The sequence below is a fragment of the Eulemur rufifrons genome, chromosome 8, assembly GCF_041146395.1.
Source record: "Eulemur rufifrons isolate Redbay chromosome 8, OSU_ERuf_1, whole genome shotgun sequence".
Lineage (NCBI taxonomy): Eukaryota > Metazoa > Chordata > Mammalia > Primates > Lemuridae > Eulemur > Eulemur rufifrons.
This window is the reverse complement of record NC_090990.1, coordinates 112,795,962-112,811,804: the sequence shown is the minus strand read 5'-3', so window position 1 is coordinate 112,811,804 and position 15,843 is coordinate 112,795,962. Positions and strand designations below refer to the sequence as shown.

Sequence of the window (15,843 nt, the reverse complement as noted above, 5' to 3'; positions counted from 1 at the left end):
TATATAATTCATGTGTAATTAACAAGTTCACTTTAATATTAACAGAAAAGAAACACATTAATAGGAAAACATAATATTAACCTACTATTAATATTTTAAGTTTGTGTATAAACAATTACTTTAGCATTCTCTATTTTTTTTAGCTGAAAAACAAAAAATGTCCAAAACAAAATTTCCATGGTTAATATAAACTTTTCTTAACAGCGAGTAATTATAATGCACTATAAAACTACTTCTAGAAAGAGCTAACAAATATTTCTGTAACTATCTCATAACCATATTTGAGATTATACAAGGACAAATGGCATGACTTTTTTACAGATGTAGTTTCATTAGTTCCAGGCTATAAAATTATATATTTCCACAGTTGTGTGTTATAAAAATATGCATTAATGAAACATACTGTATATATCGGTATTTAGCTTACAGAGAAAACATTATCTGAATTTTAATTTCCACAAACAAAAGATTTAGAACTTAACTGCTAGCAGATAATGAATTATATAAACATTTCAATTTACTACCCAGTATCTGCCAAAATAACTAAAATGCTCTGGCCACAAAAATAGCATGAAGCAGCAGCATTGCTGATTCTAACATCTTTAGTAAAAGTGTCTCAATCATAACTGGGAGAGTATACCTAAGAATGGTAAAAAAGGACTTCCGTTGCTATGGCCCACCTGATCTCAAACATATAATGGAGAAAAATCTATGAAAGAAAGAATCAGTGCCAAGTATGAGGTTGAATTTTGTGCTAAGAATCAGATGGTGTGAATGGGGCCACTCTCTGGCACTATATGCAGATACATAGTCTGAAGAATAACTAAATGATGTGCCTCTACTGTTGCTTAGACTAAGGATGAGGATAAAAGTAATACGTACTTATCATCACTAGAGGGCTAGAAGGCTCTCCTGAATGCTGAATATTTTCAAACTATGTTTCTCCAATGACAAGCCCAATTCTTATATGAAACAAATTACTGTTAAGTCTCAGAGGAGCATCTCTTTCAATAACCACAGCAGATTCTCTTCCCTTCCAGCATTCTCTGGCTAAAACATATTTCTGTCTTGCCAGCTTATAAGTAATATGAATAGATTGGTTTTAAGAAAATTAATCTCTAAGTATTAAGTTGTTTTATTATTGTTGTTTAGTGTTTTAAACATAAAAGAGGCTGGGAGCAGTGGCTCACGCCTTTAATTGCAGCACTATGGGAAGCCAAAGTAGGAGGATTACTTGAGGCCAGGAATTCATGACCAGCCTGGGCAACATAGTGAGACCTTGCTCTAAAAAAAAAATAAAAAATAAATTAGCTGGGTGTAGTGGTATGTGCTTGTAGTCCTAGCTACTCAGGAGGCTAAGGTGGGAGGATTGATTTAGCCCAGGAGTTCAAGGCCGCAGTGAGCTTTTGATCATGCCACTGCACTCCAGCCTAGGCAAAAGAGTGAGACCCTGTCTTAAAAACAACAACAACAAAACACACACACACACACACACAAGCAAATTACACAGATTACAGAGCTAAAAGACGGTAATAATCAGTTCAAATTTGCTTACTCAGTTGAGCTTCATGCTGAGGACTTTGGTGCTGGCACTGCTGTGACTGCTTATAAACTGTTTCTCCTGCCTTCAGTGCCTGTTTAAATAACCTTTCAGCATCTACAATAGTTGTTGCTTCTTCCTCAGCCAGTAGAACATATGCAGTGGCACACCTATGAAGAAAGCAAGCAAGGCAATTTTAAGTAAAATGGTAAAACAACTATTTTCTCTTGGGTACGTCCCTTTGCTCTACATTATGTTTCCCTAGCCTTACCTATACTTTCCATCTCTTAAAAAAAAAAAAGGAAACTTCATTAAATATTTTAATTTATTAAGGGCATGTTGGTATATTCTTTATGTCTGATTCCACGATTTTTTTCACTCTCTTATCTTTCCCTTTTGCTCTTTATTTTCTATATTTTTTTATTTCTATTTCTATTCTCTGACCTTTTGTCCTGTGTCTTATTTTTTCGAAAGGGAGGAGAAAAGAAGATATATAAAGAATTGTCTGAATAGTTCAGGAGACTATATAGTCTTCCGGTCAGACCTGCGCTTAGTCTCTATACACTTGGTAATATCCATTTCATGGGAGCAGGTAAGGGAGAGAGTAGAGACAGTCCATTGGCCAACTAGGCACCTTTAACATCTGACTCAGAAACACAGTGTAGTCTTGGAATATGTTTCTGAGTCAGATGTTAAAGGTGCCTAGTTGGCCAATGGACTGTCTCTACTCTCTCCCTTACCTGCTCCCATGAAATGGATATTACTGTTTTTCTCAAAGGTATGAGAGGGAACCATGCTACGAACTAAGACAAATAGGACTCACCATCATATTTTGTTAGGACTGCCTGGAGATCTGCATAGGCCTGTAATTCTAAAAGTGATTCTAAGAGATTTTCATGGATGTTCAACATGGTAAGAGGAAGAAATTCCTTCATCATACTCTCTGAGTATTCCTTCTGCATGCTGCCCCATACTCTCTTGGATTTATCCATAATAGTATGCAGCATAATTTCCCTTGTTCTGAATTCCAGTCCTTCTTCCTATACTCCTACTCTCACTCCTCACACCCATGCTTACTCCAAGTTTTCTTTTCTTTACCCCACTAAAACACAGTTTTCTTTGTATCTTTTACGTCAACAACTGGCTAATAAGATAAACTAATTCATTTTTGGAGAGGGGACAAAAAAGAAAAAAAGTTTCTCTCAAGTCCATCTCTTCTGGGGACAATGTCCTATTTCTGATTATCTAAGCCTGCATTGTCCAATAGTCTAATCATTAGCCATATGTGGCTACTGAGCACTTGAAATGTGGCTAGTCCAAATTGAGATGTGATGCTAAGTGTAAAATGCACACTGGATTGTGAAAACTTAGAAGAATGTCAAATACTCATTAATAGTTTTTTAAAAATATTGACTGTATGTTAAAATATATTAATATTTTGATTAGAGCTAAATAAAATCTTATTCAAATTAATTTTACTCATTTCTTCCTAATAGTAAATAAATGTGGCTACTAGAAAATTTAAAGTTATATATATGGTTTGCATTATATTTCTACTGAATAGTGCTCATCTAAACAAGAGGAAAGAGATTATTGATTAAAAGGCCAAGCATGAAGCCAAAGTGATGGCAAGATACAATAGCTATCATCAATTGAGGACAAGAGGGTCCTTCAGATATGGAAGGTGTTAATCATACCATTTCAGCATCCTTCAAATAATATCCTAAAGTATATAATAATTTCACTAATTAATAAAGATTTCTCCATTAAGTACACTGAATTCTTCTGAAACATTAGATATACTGTGGCTTTAAACACTAGGCTTCCTGATTGCCATTTCAAAACCCAATTCAAATGCTTTTAAATAACCATAATAAAAACACTTTTTAAAAGATCTTGATGGGTATAAATTGATGCAGGAGAATAAAATATAAACATAATTTTAAATTACAGTACAGCTGTATGGTGAAGAGGTTTTTTTTTTTTCTCCTTAAAGCTTTCTTGCATTTGTTTAAAAATGTTAAGATATAGGAAATGAATTATATGAATACCTAATGAATCTTAATTTGGGGAGTGTTGGTTTTTTAAATTGAGGTAAAATTCACAAAACAAATTTCAACACTTTCAAAACACTTTAAAGGCCGGGCGTGGTGGCTCACGCCTGTAATCCTAGCACTCTGGGAGGCCGAGGCAGGTAGATCGCTCCAGGTCAGGAGTTCGAGACCAGTCTGAGCAAAAGCGAGACCCCGTCTCTACTGAAAGTAGAAAGAAATTATCTGGCCAACTAAAATATATATAGAAAAAATTAGCTGGGCATGGTGGCACATGCCTGTAGTCCCAGCTACTCGGAAGGCTGAGGCAGTAGGATTGCTTAAGCCCAGGAGTTTGAGGTTGCTGTGAGCTAGGCTAACGCCACGGCACTCACTCTAGCCCAGGCAACAAAGCGAGACTCTGTCTCAAAAAAAAATAAAATAAAATAAAATACTTTAAAGTGTATGTTAATATATTTTTAATATATTCACAAAGTTGTGCAAGCATCACCTATATGTAATTACAGGACATTTTCATCACCCCCTGCCAAGACTATTACGCAGTCACTTCCCATCTTCCCTGACATCCCAATCCATGGCAATCACAAATCTATTTTCTGTCCCTTGATAGTATACTTTGATGCACAAAAGATTTTAATTTTGATGCAGTCTAATTTATCTAATTTCTATTTTGTTGCTTGTGATTTTGGTGTCTTATCTAAGAAACCACTACAAAATCCAAGGTCATGAATATTTGCCCCTACGTTTTCTTCTAAGTGCTTCATAGTTTTAGCTCTTCCATTTAGATCCTTGATTAATTTTAAATTAATTAGTATTTAGTGTGAGGTAAGGGTCTAACTTCATGCTTTTATATACGTGGCTATCCAGTTGTTCCAGTATCATCTACTGAAAAGGCTATTCTTTCCTCCATTGAATGGTCTTGGCACCCTTTTCAAAAATCAACTGACCATAGATGTATGGGTCTATTTCTGGATTCTCAATTTGAATCTATTGATCTAGGTGTCTATCCTTCTGATTTAATTACTGTAGTTTTGTACTAAGTTTTAAAATTGGGCGCTTGCTTCGGCAGTACATATACTAAAATTGGGAAGATACAGAGAAGATTAGCATGGCCCCTGTGCAAGGATGACACACAAATTCGTGACACGTTCCATATTTTTTTTTTTTTTTTGAGACAGAGTCTCACTTTGTTGCCCAGGCTAGAGTGAGTGCCGTGGCGTCAGCCTAGCTCACAGCAACCTCAAACTCCTGGGCTCAAGCAATCCTCCTGCCTCAGCCTCCCAAGTAGCTGGGACTACAGGCATGCGCCACTATGCCCGGCTAATTTTTCTATATATATTTTTATTTGTCCATATAATTTGTTTCTATTTTAGTAGAGACGGGGTCTCGCTCTTGCTCAGGCTGGTCTCAAACTCCTGACCTTGAGCGATCCACCCGCCTCGGCCTCCCAGAGTGCTAGGATTACAGGCGTGAGCCACCTCGCCCGACATGTTCCATATTTTTTAAAAATTAAAAAATAAATAAAAATAAATTAAAAATAAAATTGGGCAGTGTGAGTCTTCCAACTTTTCTCTTCTATTTCAAGATTCATGGTCTCTTGTGATTCCATATACATTTTAAGATCACTTAGTCCATTCCTACAAAAACGGTAACTGGAATTGTGACAGGAATTATACTGAATCTGTAGATCAACTTAGAGAGTATTGACAATCTAACAATGTTAAATCTTCTAATCCATGAACATGGGATGACTTTCCATTTTTTTAGTTCTTTAACTTATTTCAACAATGCTTTGTAGTTTTCAGTGTACAAGTCTTGCACTTCCTTGATTATATTTATTCCTATGTAATTTAAGCTTTCTCATGCTATAGTAAATGGAACTGTTTTCTTAATTTCCTTTTCAGATTATTCTTTGCTAAGGTATAGAGATACAACTAATTTTTATATGTCGATCTTGTTTCTCACAACTTTGCTGAACTCTTTTATTAGCTCTGATAGTTTTTTGTGGATTAAGATTTTCTACGATCATGCCATCTGTAAATAGAGAGAGTTTTATTTCTTAGTTTCCAATTTGGATTCCATGCTTTTCTTTTTCTTGCCTAACTACACAGGCTACAACCTCCGGTATCATGTTAAATAGATGTAAGGCGAGCGCAGACATCCTTGCCTTATTCCTGATCTTAGAAGGAAATCTAAGATGAAAGCTTTCAGTCTCTCATCATTAAGTATGTAGTTAGCTGTGGGTTTCTCATAGATGCTCTTGAGGAAATTTCCGTCCATTTCTAGTTTTTAAAAATGTTTTCATCATACAATGGTGTTAGATTTTGTCAAAAATTTTTTCTACATCAACTGAGATGTTCATGTGGTTCTTGTCCCTTGTTCTATTAATATGTTATATTAAATTAATAGATTTTCATATATTTTTATCATGAAACAGTGCTGAATTTTGTCAAATGCTTTTTCTGCATCAATTGAGATGATCATGTGGTTTATTTCCTTCATTCTGTTAATGTGAAGTATTATACTAATCAATTTTCATATGTTGAACCATTCTTGTATCCTGGAATAAATCCCACTTGGTCAGGGTGTTAACACATTCAATATGCTGTTGGATTTGGTGTGTTATCATTTGTGTTCAGCTATTATTTCTTCAAATATTCTTTCTCTGTCTCTTCTCTGGTACTCCCATTATGCAGAGGTTGGTATGCTTGATAGTGTCTTGTAGGTTTCTTAGACTCTGTTCATATTTCTTCATTCCTTAATTTTTTTCCTGCTCCTCCGACTAGGTAATCTCAAATGACCTAAATCAAGTTCACTGGTTCTTTCTTCTGTCTGCTCAAGTCTGTTGCTGAACCCCTATAGTAAATGTTTCATTTAAGTTACACTTTTCAATTCTAGAGTTTCTATTTAGTTCCTTTTTATTATTTCTTCCTCTTTATTGATATTTTCTAATGGTGAGACATCATTCTCATGGTTTCCTTTACCTCTTTGAGCATATTTAAAATAGTTGATTTAAAATCTTTGTCTATTAAGTCCAAAGACTAAGCTTCCTCAGCAGCAGTTTCTATTAATTTCTTTTTTTTTCTCATGTGTATGAGCCATATTTTGTTTCTTTGCATGATCTGTAATTTTCTGTTGTAAACTGGAAATCCTTAATATCATATTCTGGCAATTCTAGATTTGTGGTTGCTACTTACTGTAATTTGTTAGTTTAGTGACTTTTCTGAACAAATCTTATAAAATCTATATTCTTTGTCATGGATAACCAGTGAAGTCTGTGCTCTTTTAGCCCAGTGGTCAGTTAGTGATTTGAGAGAGATTTTCTTAAACACCTGGAACCAAAAACAAATAAAACACAAAAAGCAAGTCTTTGCAGATACACCGTGTGTGAGCTGGGGCACACCTTCAACATTCAGCCAGGCAGTTTACAACCCTGCTTTAGCCTTCACCTCTTGCTTGTTTAGAACCCGAAGGTTAGCCAGATGTGAGAGCTTAAGGCCTTCTCCAGTCTTTTCTGAGCATGTGCCCAGCTCCGGCAATGTGTGGGGCCTTTGAGATTCCCAGAAAAATGAGGGAACTTTTCAAAGCCTTTGTTCCCCAAAGTGTTTCATACTCCAGGCTTTGCTCATGAGCTTTATGGTTTGTCTATTGTTTGCCCTAGCTTTTACTCCTTGCCCCAGGTAGCAGCAACTAATGCATTTGCCATTAAATATTTCCAAAAAATGTCCCCCAGTGTAGTTATGTCAGTCCTGGGAGAGTTCTGAGTAAGCTGAAATAAAGGCTTGAGCTGGTCCTTCAGGAAATCATCAGACAGGTCAAAATAAAAACCACAGTTCTTTGAGAATAGGCCCATTCTGTTTCTTCTGGTACTAGAAACCCATACCTGCAATGTGTACTATTGTATTTCCAAGGCTGCCACTGAGCTAGGGAGTAGGGGATGGGGCCAGAGTAAATAAAACATCACAAACCTCTCTTATAGAAATTCAGGTGTTTTTTTCCCCTGGATTAAACATTCACATTACTGTAAATTTTTGATTAGCTTCCACAGTTTTAATAAAGTTGATTCTGACAGTTTTTGCCAGTTTATTGGCTGCTTTGGGAGTTACCTACTCTGCCATTTTTGTTACACCTTGGGAAGGTCTTCTTCATAAGAATAATGTATCCATTGGAAAGGGATTTTAGGGGACAACTCTAAATTCATATTATCCAGTACACATTCCTTGATTAACCCCACCTGGGTTATTTTTACTCTTGGCATTTATGTAGTCTGTATTAGATTAATATTTATTGATCTGTCCCATTTAAATATTAAGTTGACTCATGATTTTACATTTTATCTTTTCAAACTATAAAGTTCAGACAGGTGATGTGGCTCACAACTGCAATCCCAGCTACTCAGGAGGCTGAGGTAGGAGGATTGCTTGAGCCCAGGAGTTTGAGGCTGCAGTGAGCTATGATTACACCACTGCACTCCAGCCTGGGCCGACAGAGCAAGACCCTGTCTCAAAAAAAAAAAAAAAAAAAAAAATATATATATATATATATATATATACACACACACATACACACACACACACACTCATATACATATATAAAGTTCACACAAAGAACCCTAAAAAAATGCCGTTAACATGCAAAAAAATAAAGTTGACAGAACTATGTTTTACTTATTTTGAATACCCTTCTTATGCCTCTAAGAAGAACTTTAGCTAAGAACTAAAGTTCTCAAGACTGAATGAATGCTTTAAATTAATGGTTTAAATGAAAAACGACCTTTTGGCCGGAGCCGCCTCTTCCAGTAATTCACCAAAATGACGAAACAAAAAGATAGAGACGTGGCATCTGATATATGTTCTCTAGGCCTTTTAGAAAACATAGAGTTGTTCCTTTGGCCACATATATTCGAATCTATAAGAAAGGTGATACGGCTGTTCCAAATGCAATGGTGTTTACAAACTAATTGATCACCAGTTACAGATTCCTTTGTTCCTTCTCCACTCCTACTGCTTCACTTGACTAGCCTTAAAAAAAAGAAAGATGATATTGTAGACATCAAGGGAATGGGTACTGCTCGAAAAGGCATGCCTCACCAATGTTACTGTGGCAATACTGGAAGAGTCTACAATGTTACCCAGCATGCTGTTGGCATTGTTATAAACAAACAAGTGAAGGGCAAGATTCTTGCCAAGAGGATTAATGTGCTAATGTGGGTATTGAGCATAGTAAGCACTCTAAGAGCCGAGACAGCTTCCTGAAACTCAGCAAGGAAAAAGAAGGAAGCCAAAGAGAAAGGTACCTGGGTTCAAGTGAAGCACCAACCTGCCCCACCCGGAGAAGCACACTTTGCGAGAACCAATGGAAAGGAGCCTGAGCTGCTGAAACCTATTCCCTATGAATTCGTGGCATAATTAGGTGTAAAAAATAAAAGATCTCTGGATTGTAAAAAAAAAAAAAAAATGAAAAACAAAATTAAAACAGGTGGCGTATGTATTAAGTACCCTTTCAACTATTATCACCATTCTCTATTGGCATTCTCATTTTTAAAAGTATTTCTAGTATAAATAATTTCTATTCAAAAGCGTATATAAGTTTACAATTTCAGAAGCAAAGTGCAGATGTTGATAATACTGCAAATTTTATCTCTAATATGCAAAAAGGAAAAGGAGACTGTTAATGATTCCAAATGTCTTAGGAACAGACAAAAGGAAAATAATTTCCCTGGGTTTTCTTAAAAACAAACATATTTTCCATGTATTTCAAACTTACTCATTGTTTAACTCTAAAGCTTGATAGGCTGCTTTGATTCGAGCTGGAGGATTTCTTTCCCTCCATGCCTTCTGCATAACTGTAGGAAAAATATTTCAAAAAGTAGATGAGATGGTAAACAAATAATCTTACACAAAACATGAAGAATGAACTAGGGGAGTAAACAAAGCTTTAAATAACATGTTCTTAAACATATGAAAAAAGAAATTGGGTTACCATTTCACATTAACCTTATGAGAAATTTACATCAAATTTGGAAGCTTCACATACAATAAAAGTAAATATATTCTTTTTCTGATTTATTTGAATAACAACATATAAGGTACTTAACCAAGTTAATTATATCACTATTATACTAAATGCATGTTAAAATTGAGTTTAAGTGACATCAGATTATAATCAATATGAAATATTCCTGTTCTACTTTTATCATTCTAAAAAGGTTCTATGGAACTGCTAAAAATAAAAATATACAAAAACTTAAAAACAAAGTCTTTGTCTAATCAATGATTTGCTCTAGGAATTATGTTTGAATTTGCATTTTGTATAAAAAGGGCAAAAAAAGGGATTAATTTAGAATATAGTACATCTCTGAAAAATGTCAGTCTCTACCAGGATTCAACAAAAGCTTAAGTTAGGATTTCTCTGGAAAAATAATATTTGTTTTGCTACCATTTACTGTACCAAATGAAGATTTCATACTAAGTAAAGTTTCTTAAAAATTAAACAAACAAATAAAGTAGATTCATGAAACTATCTGCTGAATTTCAACTTTGATAAGATAAATAGAGAATCTATGAGTGTTGCTTTTGGAACAAAATCCACAACTGTCCAGAAAGAATAATGTGGAAAATGTTTGAGTTTTCCTTTGGAAACAAAATATTAGTCTTGGCTTAGAAAAGGAGACAATATATTCCACTTGTGTAACAAAAATACATTTCTCCTATCAAACATGTCACCAGGTAGCTGACAGCTAATGCTTCCTGAACTTGACAAATTGATGCAAGTCAGCACCCATCTGATACTGGCCAGGTAAAGAACATCTTCTTGCTGAAACACTAAAATATTACATAAAAATAAAGTATAATATTAGACCTATGATTTTTGATGATAGGGCTCTCTTCTATGACTTATAGATAATTACAAGTCCAATTTTGACACTGAATCTTTATCAACATTTTAAATGGTTATTTAGTACTCTAGTATATTAAATATATATAATTTATGCAACCAATTACCTTTTGATGGATAATTAAGTTATACCCAATTTTTTGCTAATATAAAAACACTGGTAATAATCTTTCAGTATTTACCTTTGCATATCTGACCAAATATTTCCTTTCTAGAAGTAGAACTGTTGGTTAAAATGTATGCATCTTTTATAAGATTTTGGATATATACGCAGCAAACTCTTTTCAAGAAGATTGTATTAACTTACACTCTTGCAGGTAGTATAGGAGAGTGACTGTTTCCTTGCTTCCTTACCAACATAGTATCATCAATCTTTGCTAATTTAAGAGAGTGAATTGACATTCATTCTCTTTTAATACATGAAAACTATTTCATTTGATTTTTTTTATTTCTAGTGAGGTCATTTAATTCACCTTTAAGCATTTTTTCTTATGTTTTCATATGCTCTACCAGCCTTTCAAGAGTATTCTTCACAATCAAAGCAGCCTTATGTCTAAGAGGAAAGTGGAAATAAAGTGGAGTGAATTTTTTCTTTTTTCTAAAATAAGGCTTAGGAATAATTAAAAGCAAAATGCTGATTTGGTATTCAATTGGCCTCTTTAGGAGCCCTTGATATGTTCAAAATATAATTAACAAAAGCAAATATCAATTCAAATTTATTTATTTTTTCAAGTTAAATAATATTCTAATATGCTAACAAGCATGAAAGAGACCAGCAGTTATCCCAAGGTCAAGGGTTACAAATGTAAATGCCTACAGATGACAGGCATTAAACATAAATGAGTGAGCTAAAAACACATTCACTGTCTAAAAGGGAGAGCCACAACTCATATCTAGATGATTACCACCAAGTGGAACTGCAGGTCCAGTTTTGTCATATTTTCTAACTTTCAAAAAGTGTAAATTTGGATTTTAATGGGAAATCTCCTGATTTTTAAATTTTTTTTTTTTTTTTTTTTTTTTGGAGACAGAGTCTCAATTCTGTTGCCCGGGCTAGAGTGCTGTGATGTCAGCCTAGCTCACAGCAACCTCAAACTCCTGGACTCAAGCAATCCTTCTGCCTCAGCCTCCTGAGTAGCTGGGACTACAGGCATGCGCCACCACGCCCGGCTAATTTTTTTTCTGTGTATATTTTTAGCTGTCCAGATCATTTATTTCTTTCCATTTTTAGTAGAGACGGGGTCTCGCTCTTGCTCAGGCTCGTCTCGAACTCCTGATCTTGAGCGATCCTCCCTTCTCGGCCTCCCAGAGTGCTAGGATTACAGACGTGAGCCACCGCGCCCGATCTGATTTTTAAATGTTGAAAATGAAAACAAATAACTCAAAAAATACCTCTGGCTGGCTCTTGTGGATATGTTTGTTTTCTGCCCTAGATAAATCAATAGGATGAGAACAAAATCTACTAATTTAGTGATTACTAATGACAATAAGTCAAGAGAAATTTGCCACATCATACATATATACATATTTGTCTTTTCTGAATATAAAACTACTAATATAAATCATTACCTTTATGTGAGTGTCTGAAAAGATCAATATAGAACGAACAGTCCCTTTCTTTTTTATTTTTTTACTATTTTTATTTTTTTTCTTCCAGTGAGGACCAGAAAACCTGATAGACAAATTCTAAAAGAGCTAAAATATGGAATGGTTCATGAATTTGCATGTCATCCTTGCGCAGGAACCACGCTAATCTTCTCTGTGTTGTTCTATGTGCTGCCAAAGCGAACACAACAGTCCTTTTCTGGATCATCACTCACAGGTAAAGTCTGTCCTTGAGTTCAGTCTTTAACTGGGGTTATACATACATTCTAGAAGTACATGAAACTTTGTATGAGCAAAATGGAGTGCATGGTTTTAAGAAAATCTATTTCTAAACCCTCAACTTTATATGACTGTTTCCTACTAATACAGCTGATCTACCTAAAGGCTGTTTCTCCAATTGGTCTATGCATTATGCTGGTTTCCCTTCCTACTTAACCACAATCCCCACACCCCTACCTCCAAAGATATGTTCCCTTCTCTTATAACACAAAACAAAGACTTACTTCTTATCCATCCTGAATCTTTCCAGGGTGCAATGCCCTATGGTGTAAAAATCCCAGGTGCCAAAGGGAAAATTCAAAGTGTAGGTTTGGCAGCCATTTTTAATCAAGACAAACTGTATAAGGGCTTCCTAACTTTTACTTACTTCCTTTAACAATGGGGGTTGGCATTAGAAATGGAGTATTCTTGCTCCTGAATGCTCTGAATTCAAGTATATTATACAGTGGGGAGGCGGTGATAACAATTTTTATCAGTTCCATTAGCAACCCTCCCCACTTACTATCAAAGAATGAATTCCTCTTAAGGGAAGATCCCTTCATGGCAAGGCCAAGGGGGCATTAGTAAGGAATAACAAAGGCAATTATTTTGGCCAAGTGATAAGCCCTAGGCAAAGTTCCAAGATTTTTCTATCTTTCTGTCTTACAATCTGAATTCAGAAGACAGATGGTTGTCAAGGGGACGCATGTTAACATGTTTATTTGCCTTGAAAAATGAAGTCAGACTTCTCTGTCAGAAAGTAAATCTGATTTGGTTGATTGACAATGAGGACTCACCCAGTCAGTTAGGTTATATGGAAGGCATTTTCCAAAATTTAAAGAACTAAATATGTAGCTCTAAGGATTTGACAAAAATACAATTAAAGTATAGCAAAACATTTAGAACCTTATGGTCAAATGAAATTTAAATTTTAAAAAAATTACATAAAAATTTTTATTGTGGAAAAGTATGCAAGTGTGATAGCATACTTTTCTATAGCATAAAATAATTATAATAAAATTACACAGGGATGTAAAATAGGTATGTGTTCAAGCAGAAAAAGGACTTATATAAAATTACTAATGTTAACATTTGTTCATGAATTTTTCAATGGATAGTGGTGGATATAAATCATTTGATCCCATGACATAAACTGAAATATAGAGTATACTAGTTTTATTTTTAAATGTCTACATTTTGCAATATGTCAAAAATTACATTCTTCGTTATTACTTAACCTTATGATGTCAACTTAAAAATGTGTGAAGGGACACATCCCTTTCCAAAATTCTGTTAGTAGATATTCAAACAAAAATGTTTTAAGATCACAGCTTTAGTGGATAGCCATGGCTGCTATTTGAAAAGCCTGCCAATGTTTGCAATTCTGTCTGTGAGAGAGAGAGGGAGGTGAGGCCTAATTTCCAGAGTCACTTCAATCCTTAAAGTTGACATATAATACTGATTTTATACTGCTGTTATTTCCCCAACATCTACATTTTTACCATTAATATAAATATTAAGTATATAAACATAAAGCAATTCTTTTTTCTCCTCTATTTGCAATTAAACTATTTTATGTAACCATACCAAAGATTCTTGGGTTTCCTGCTACCACCCACCCTTAACATAATTAATCCAGCGAAGACATATCACAATGAACTAATTTCAATGGTGGGAACCTGTTTATTTTTCAGACCTTTACTGGTGATTTTCTTCTGCCTATCAGTGTGGTGGGTAGAAGTAGTGACAGTATGGTGTTTAACAGCCAAACTTGAATTTGAAACCCAACTTTATCATTTATTAGCTGTGTGTCTCAAGGCATGTCCCTTGATTCCTCTTTGCCTCAGTTCCTTTATTTTTAAAATGGGGCCGATAATAGTACCATCTCCTAAAGTGATTGGAAGATTAAATTAGTACATTTCTATAAATTGCTTAGAACAATGCCTGCCACATAATTAAGTGCTATACAAGTTTTAGCTATTATCAGTGAAATTGCTTAGACATCTGTGACACCTAGGCCTTTCATTCATTCATACTTTCATCAAAGAATACATTTTTTTTTTTTTTTTTTGAGACAGGGTCTCACTTTGTTGCCTGGGCTAGAGTACAGTGGCATCATCATAGCTCACTGCAACCTCGAATTCCTGGGCTCAAATAATCCTCCTGGTTCAGCCTCCCCAGTAGCTGGGACTACAGGTGCATACCACCACACCCAGCTAAAGTTTTTACTTTTTGTAAAGATAAGGTCTTGCTATGTTGCGCAGACCGGTCTCAAACTCCCAGCCTCAAGTGATCCTCCTGCCTCAGCCTCCCAGAGTGCTAGGATTACAGGCATGAAACACTTCACCTGGCCAAAGAATAAATATTAATATTTACAGTATGCCAGGCAATGAGCTATGTGATAGGGATTCAAAGATGAAGAGAAAATAGTCCTTGCTCTCAAAAGTTTCATATCCAATTAGGGAAGACAAACATGAAAGCAGTGTGATAACATTAATAAATGTTTATGGTTGAATAAATTAACTAAAATAATTTAATAGAGGTTTGGGCTAAGTACTGTAGAACTGTAGAAAACAAAGTGTTTAATTCTGACAGGAGATCCCAGGGAAGGCTTCCTAAAGGGGGTGACTTTTAATTTGAATTTTTTTTTTTAAGAGATAGGATCTCGGTCTAGCGCCCAGGCTGGAGTGCAGTGGTGCAATCATAGCTCACTGTAGCCTTGAACTCCTGGGCTTAAGCGATCCTTCTGCCTCAGCCTCCTGAGTAGCTGGGACTACAGACAGGCACCACCACACCTGGCTAATTGTTTTATTTTTTGTAGAGACACGGGGTCTCACTCTGTTGCCTAGGCTGGTCTCAAACTCAGGCCTTTCAAAGTGCTGGGATTATAGGGTGAGCCATCATACCAGGACTTAATTTGATATTAAAGGATAAAAAGTAACTCATCAGATAGATAAGGTGGGTGAGGGCATTCAAAGTAGAAGAAAAGCTGTGATAAAGATCCTTATCTTTAAGGCATACACTTCAGAGTCTCAATTCTTATTGATAACAACTTAGAGAGGTGGAGCGTGGTGGCTGACGCCTGTAATCCTAGCACTCTGGGAGGCTGAGGCAGGCGGATCCTTTGAGCTCAGGAGTTCGAGACCAGCCTGAGCAAGAGCGAGATCCTGTCTCTACTAAAAAAATACAAAGAAATTATCTGGACAAATATATAGAAAAAAATTAGCCAGTCATGGTGGCACATGCCTGTAGTCCCAGCTACTCGGGAGGCTGAGGCAGAAGGATTGCTTGAGCCCAGGAGTTTGAGGTTGCTATGAGCTAGGCTGACGCCACGGCGCTCTAGCCTGGGCAACAGAGTGAGACTCTGTCTCAAAAAAAGAAAAAAGAAAAAAGAACTTAGAACTAAACATAAGAATAAATAGTAATATTTACAGTATGCTGGGCAATATGCTAGATGATAGGGATTTCTATGATCTTCTACCACTTTACATG

At 35.5% G+C, this 15,843-nt stretch overlaps 1 protein-coding gene and 2 non-coding genes across 7 annotated transcripts in view; 1 reads left to right on the top strand and 2 right to left on the bottom strand.

The window, feature by feature from the left end:
• Nucleotides 1–15,843, bottom strand: part of ST7L (suppression of tumorigenicity 7 like) — a 76,539-nt gene that overhangs the window by 44,248 nt on the left and 16,448 nt on the right. For all 5 annotated transcript variants that reach the window (XM_069480833.1, XM_069480832.1, XM_069480831.1 and 2 more), the window contains exons 6-7: nucleotides 9,358–9,436; nucleotides 1,556–1,710 (exon numbers count right to left, since the gene is read on the bottom strand). In XM_069480833.1, coding sequence (XP_069336934.1) covers nucleotides 1,556–1,710; nucleotides 9,358–9,436 — 234 coding nt within the window. The remainder of the gene's footprint in view (nucleotides 1–1,555; nucleotides 1,711–9,357; nucleotides 9,437–15,843) is intronic.
• LOC138391029 (U6 spliceosomal RNA) lies at nucleotides 4,645–4,751 on the top strand. Its single transcript, XR_011234672.1, has one exon. It is a non-coding gene; the product is annotated as a U6 spliceosomal RNA (small nuclear RNA).
• On the bottom strand, nucleotides 12,185–12,289 carry LOC138391090 (U6 spliceosomal RNA). Its single transcript, XR_011234725.1, has one exon. It is a non-coding gene; the product is annotated as a U6 spliceosomal RNA (small nuclear RNA).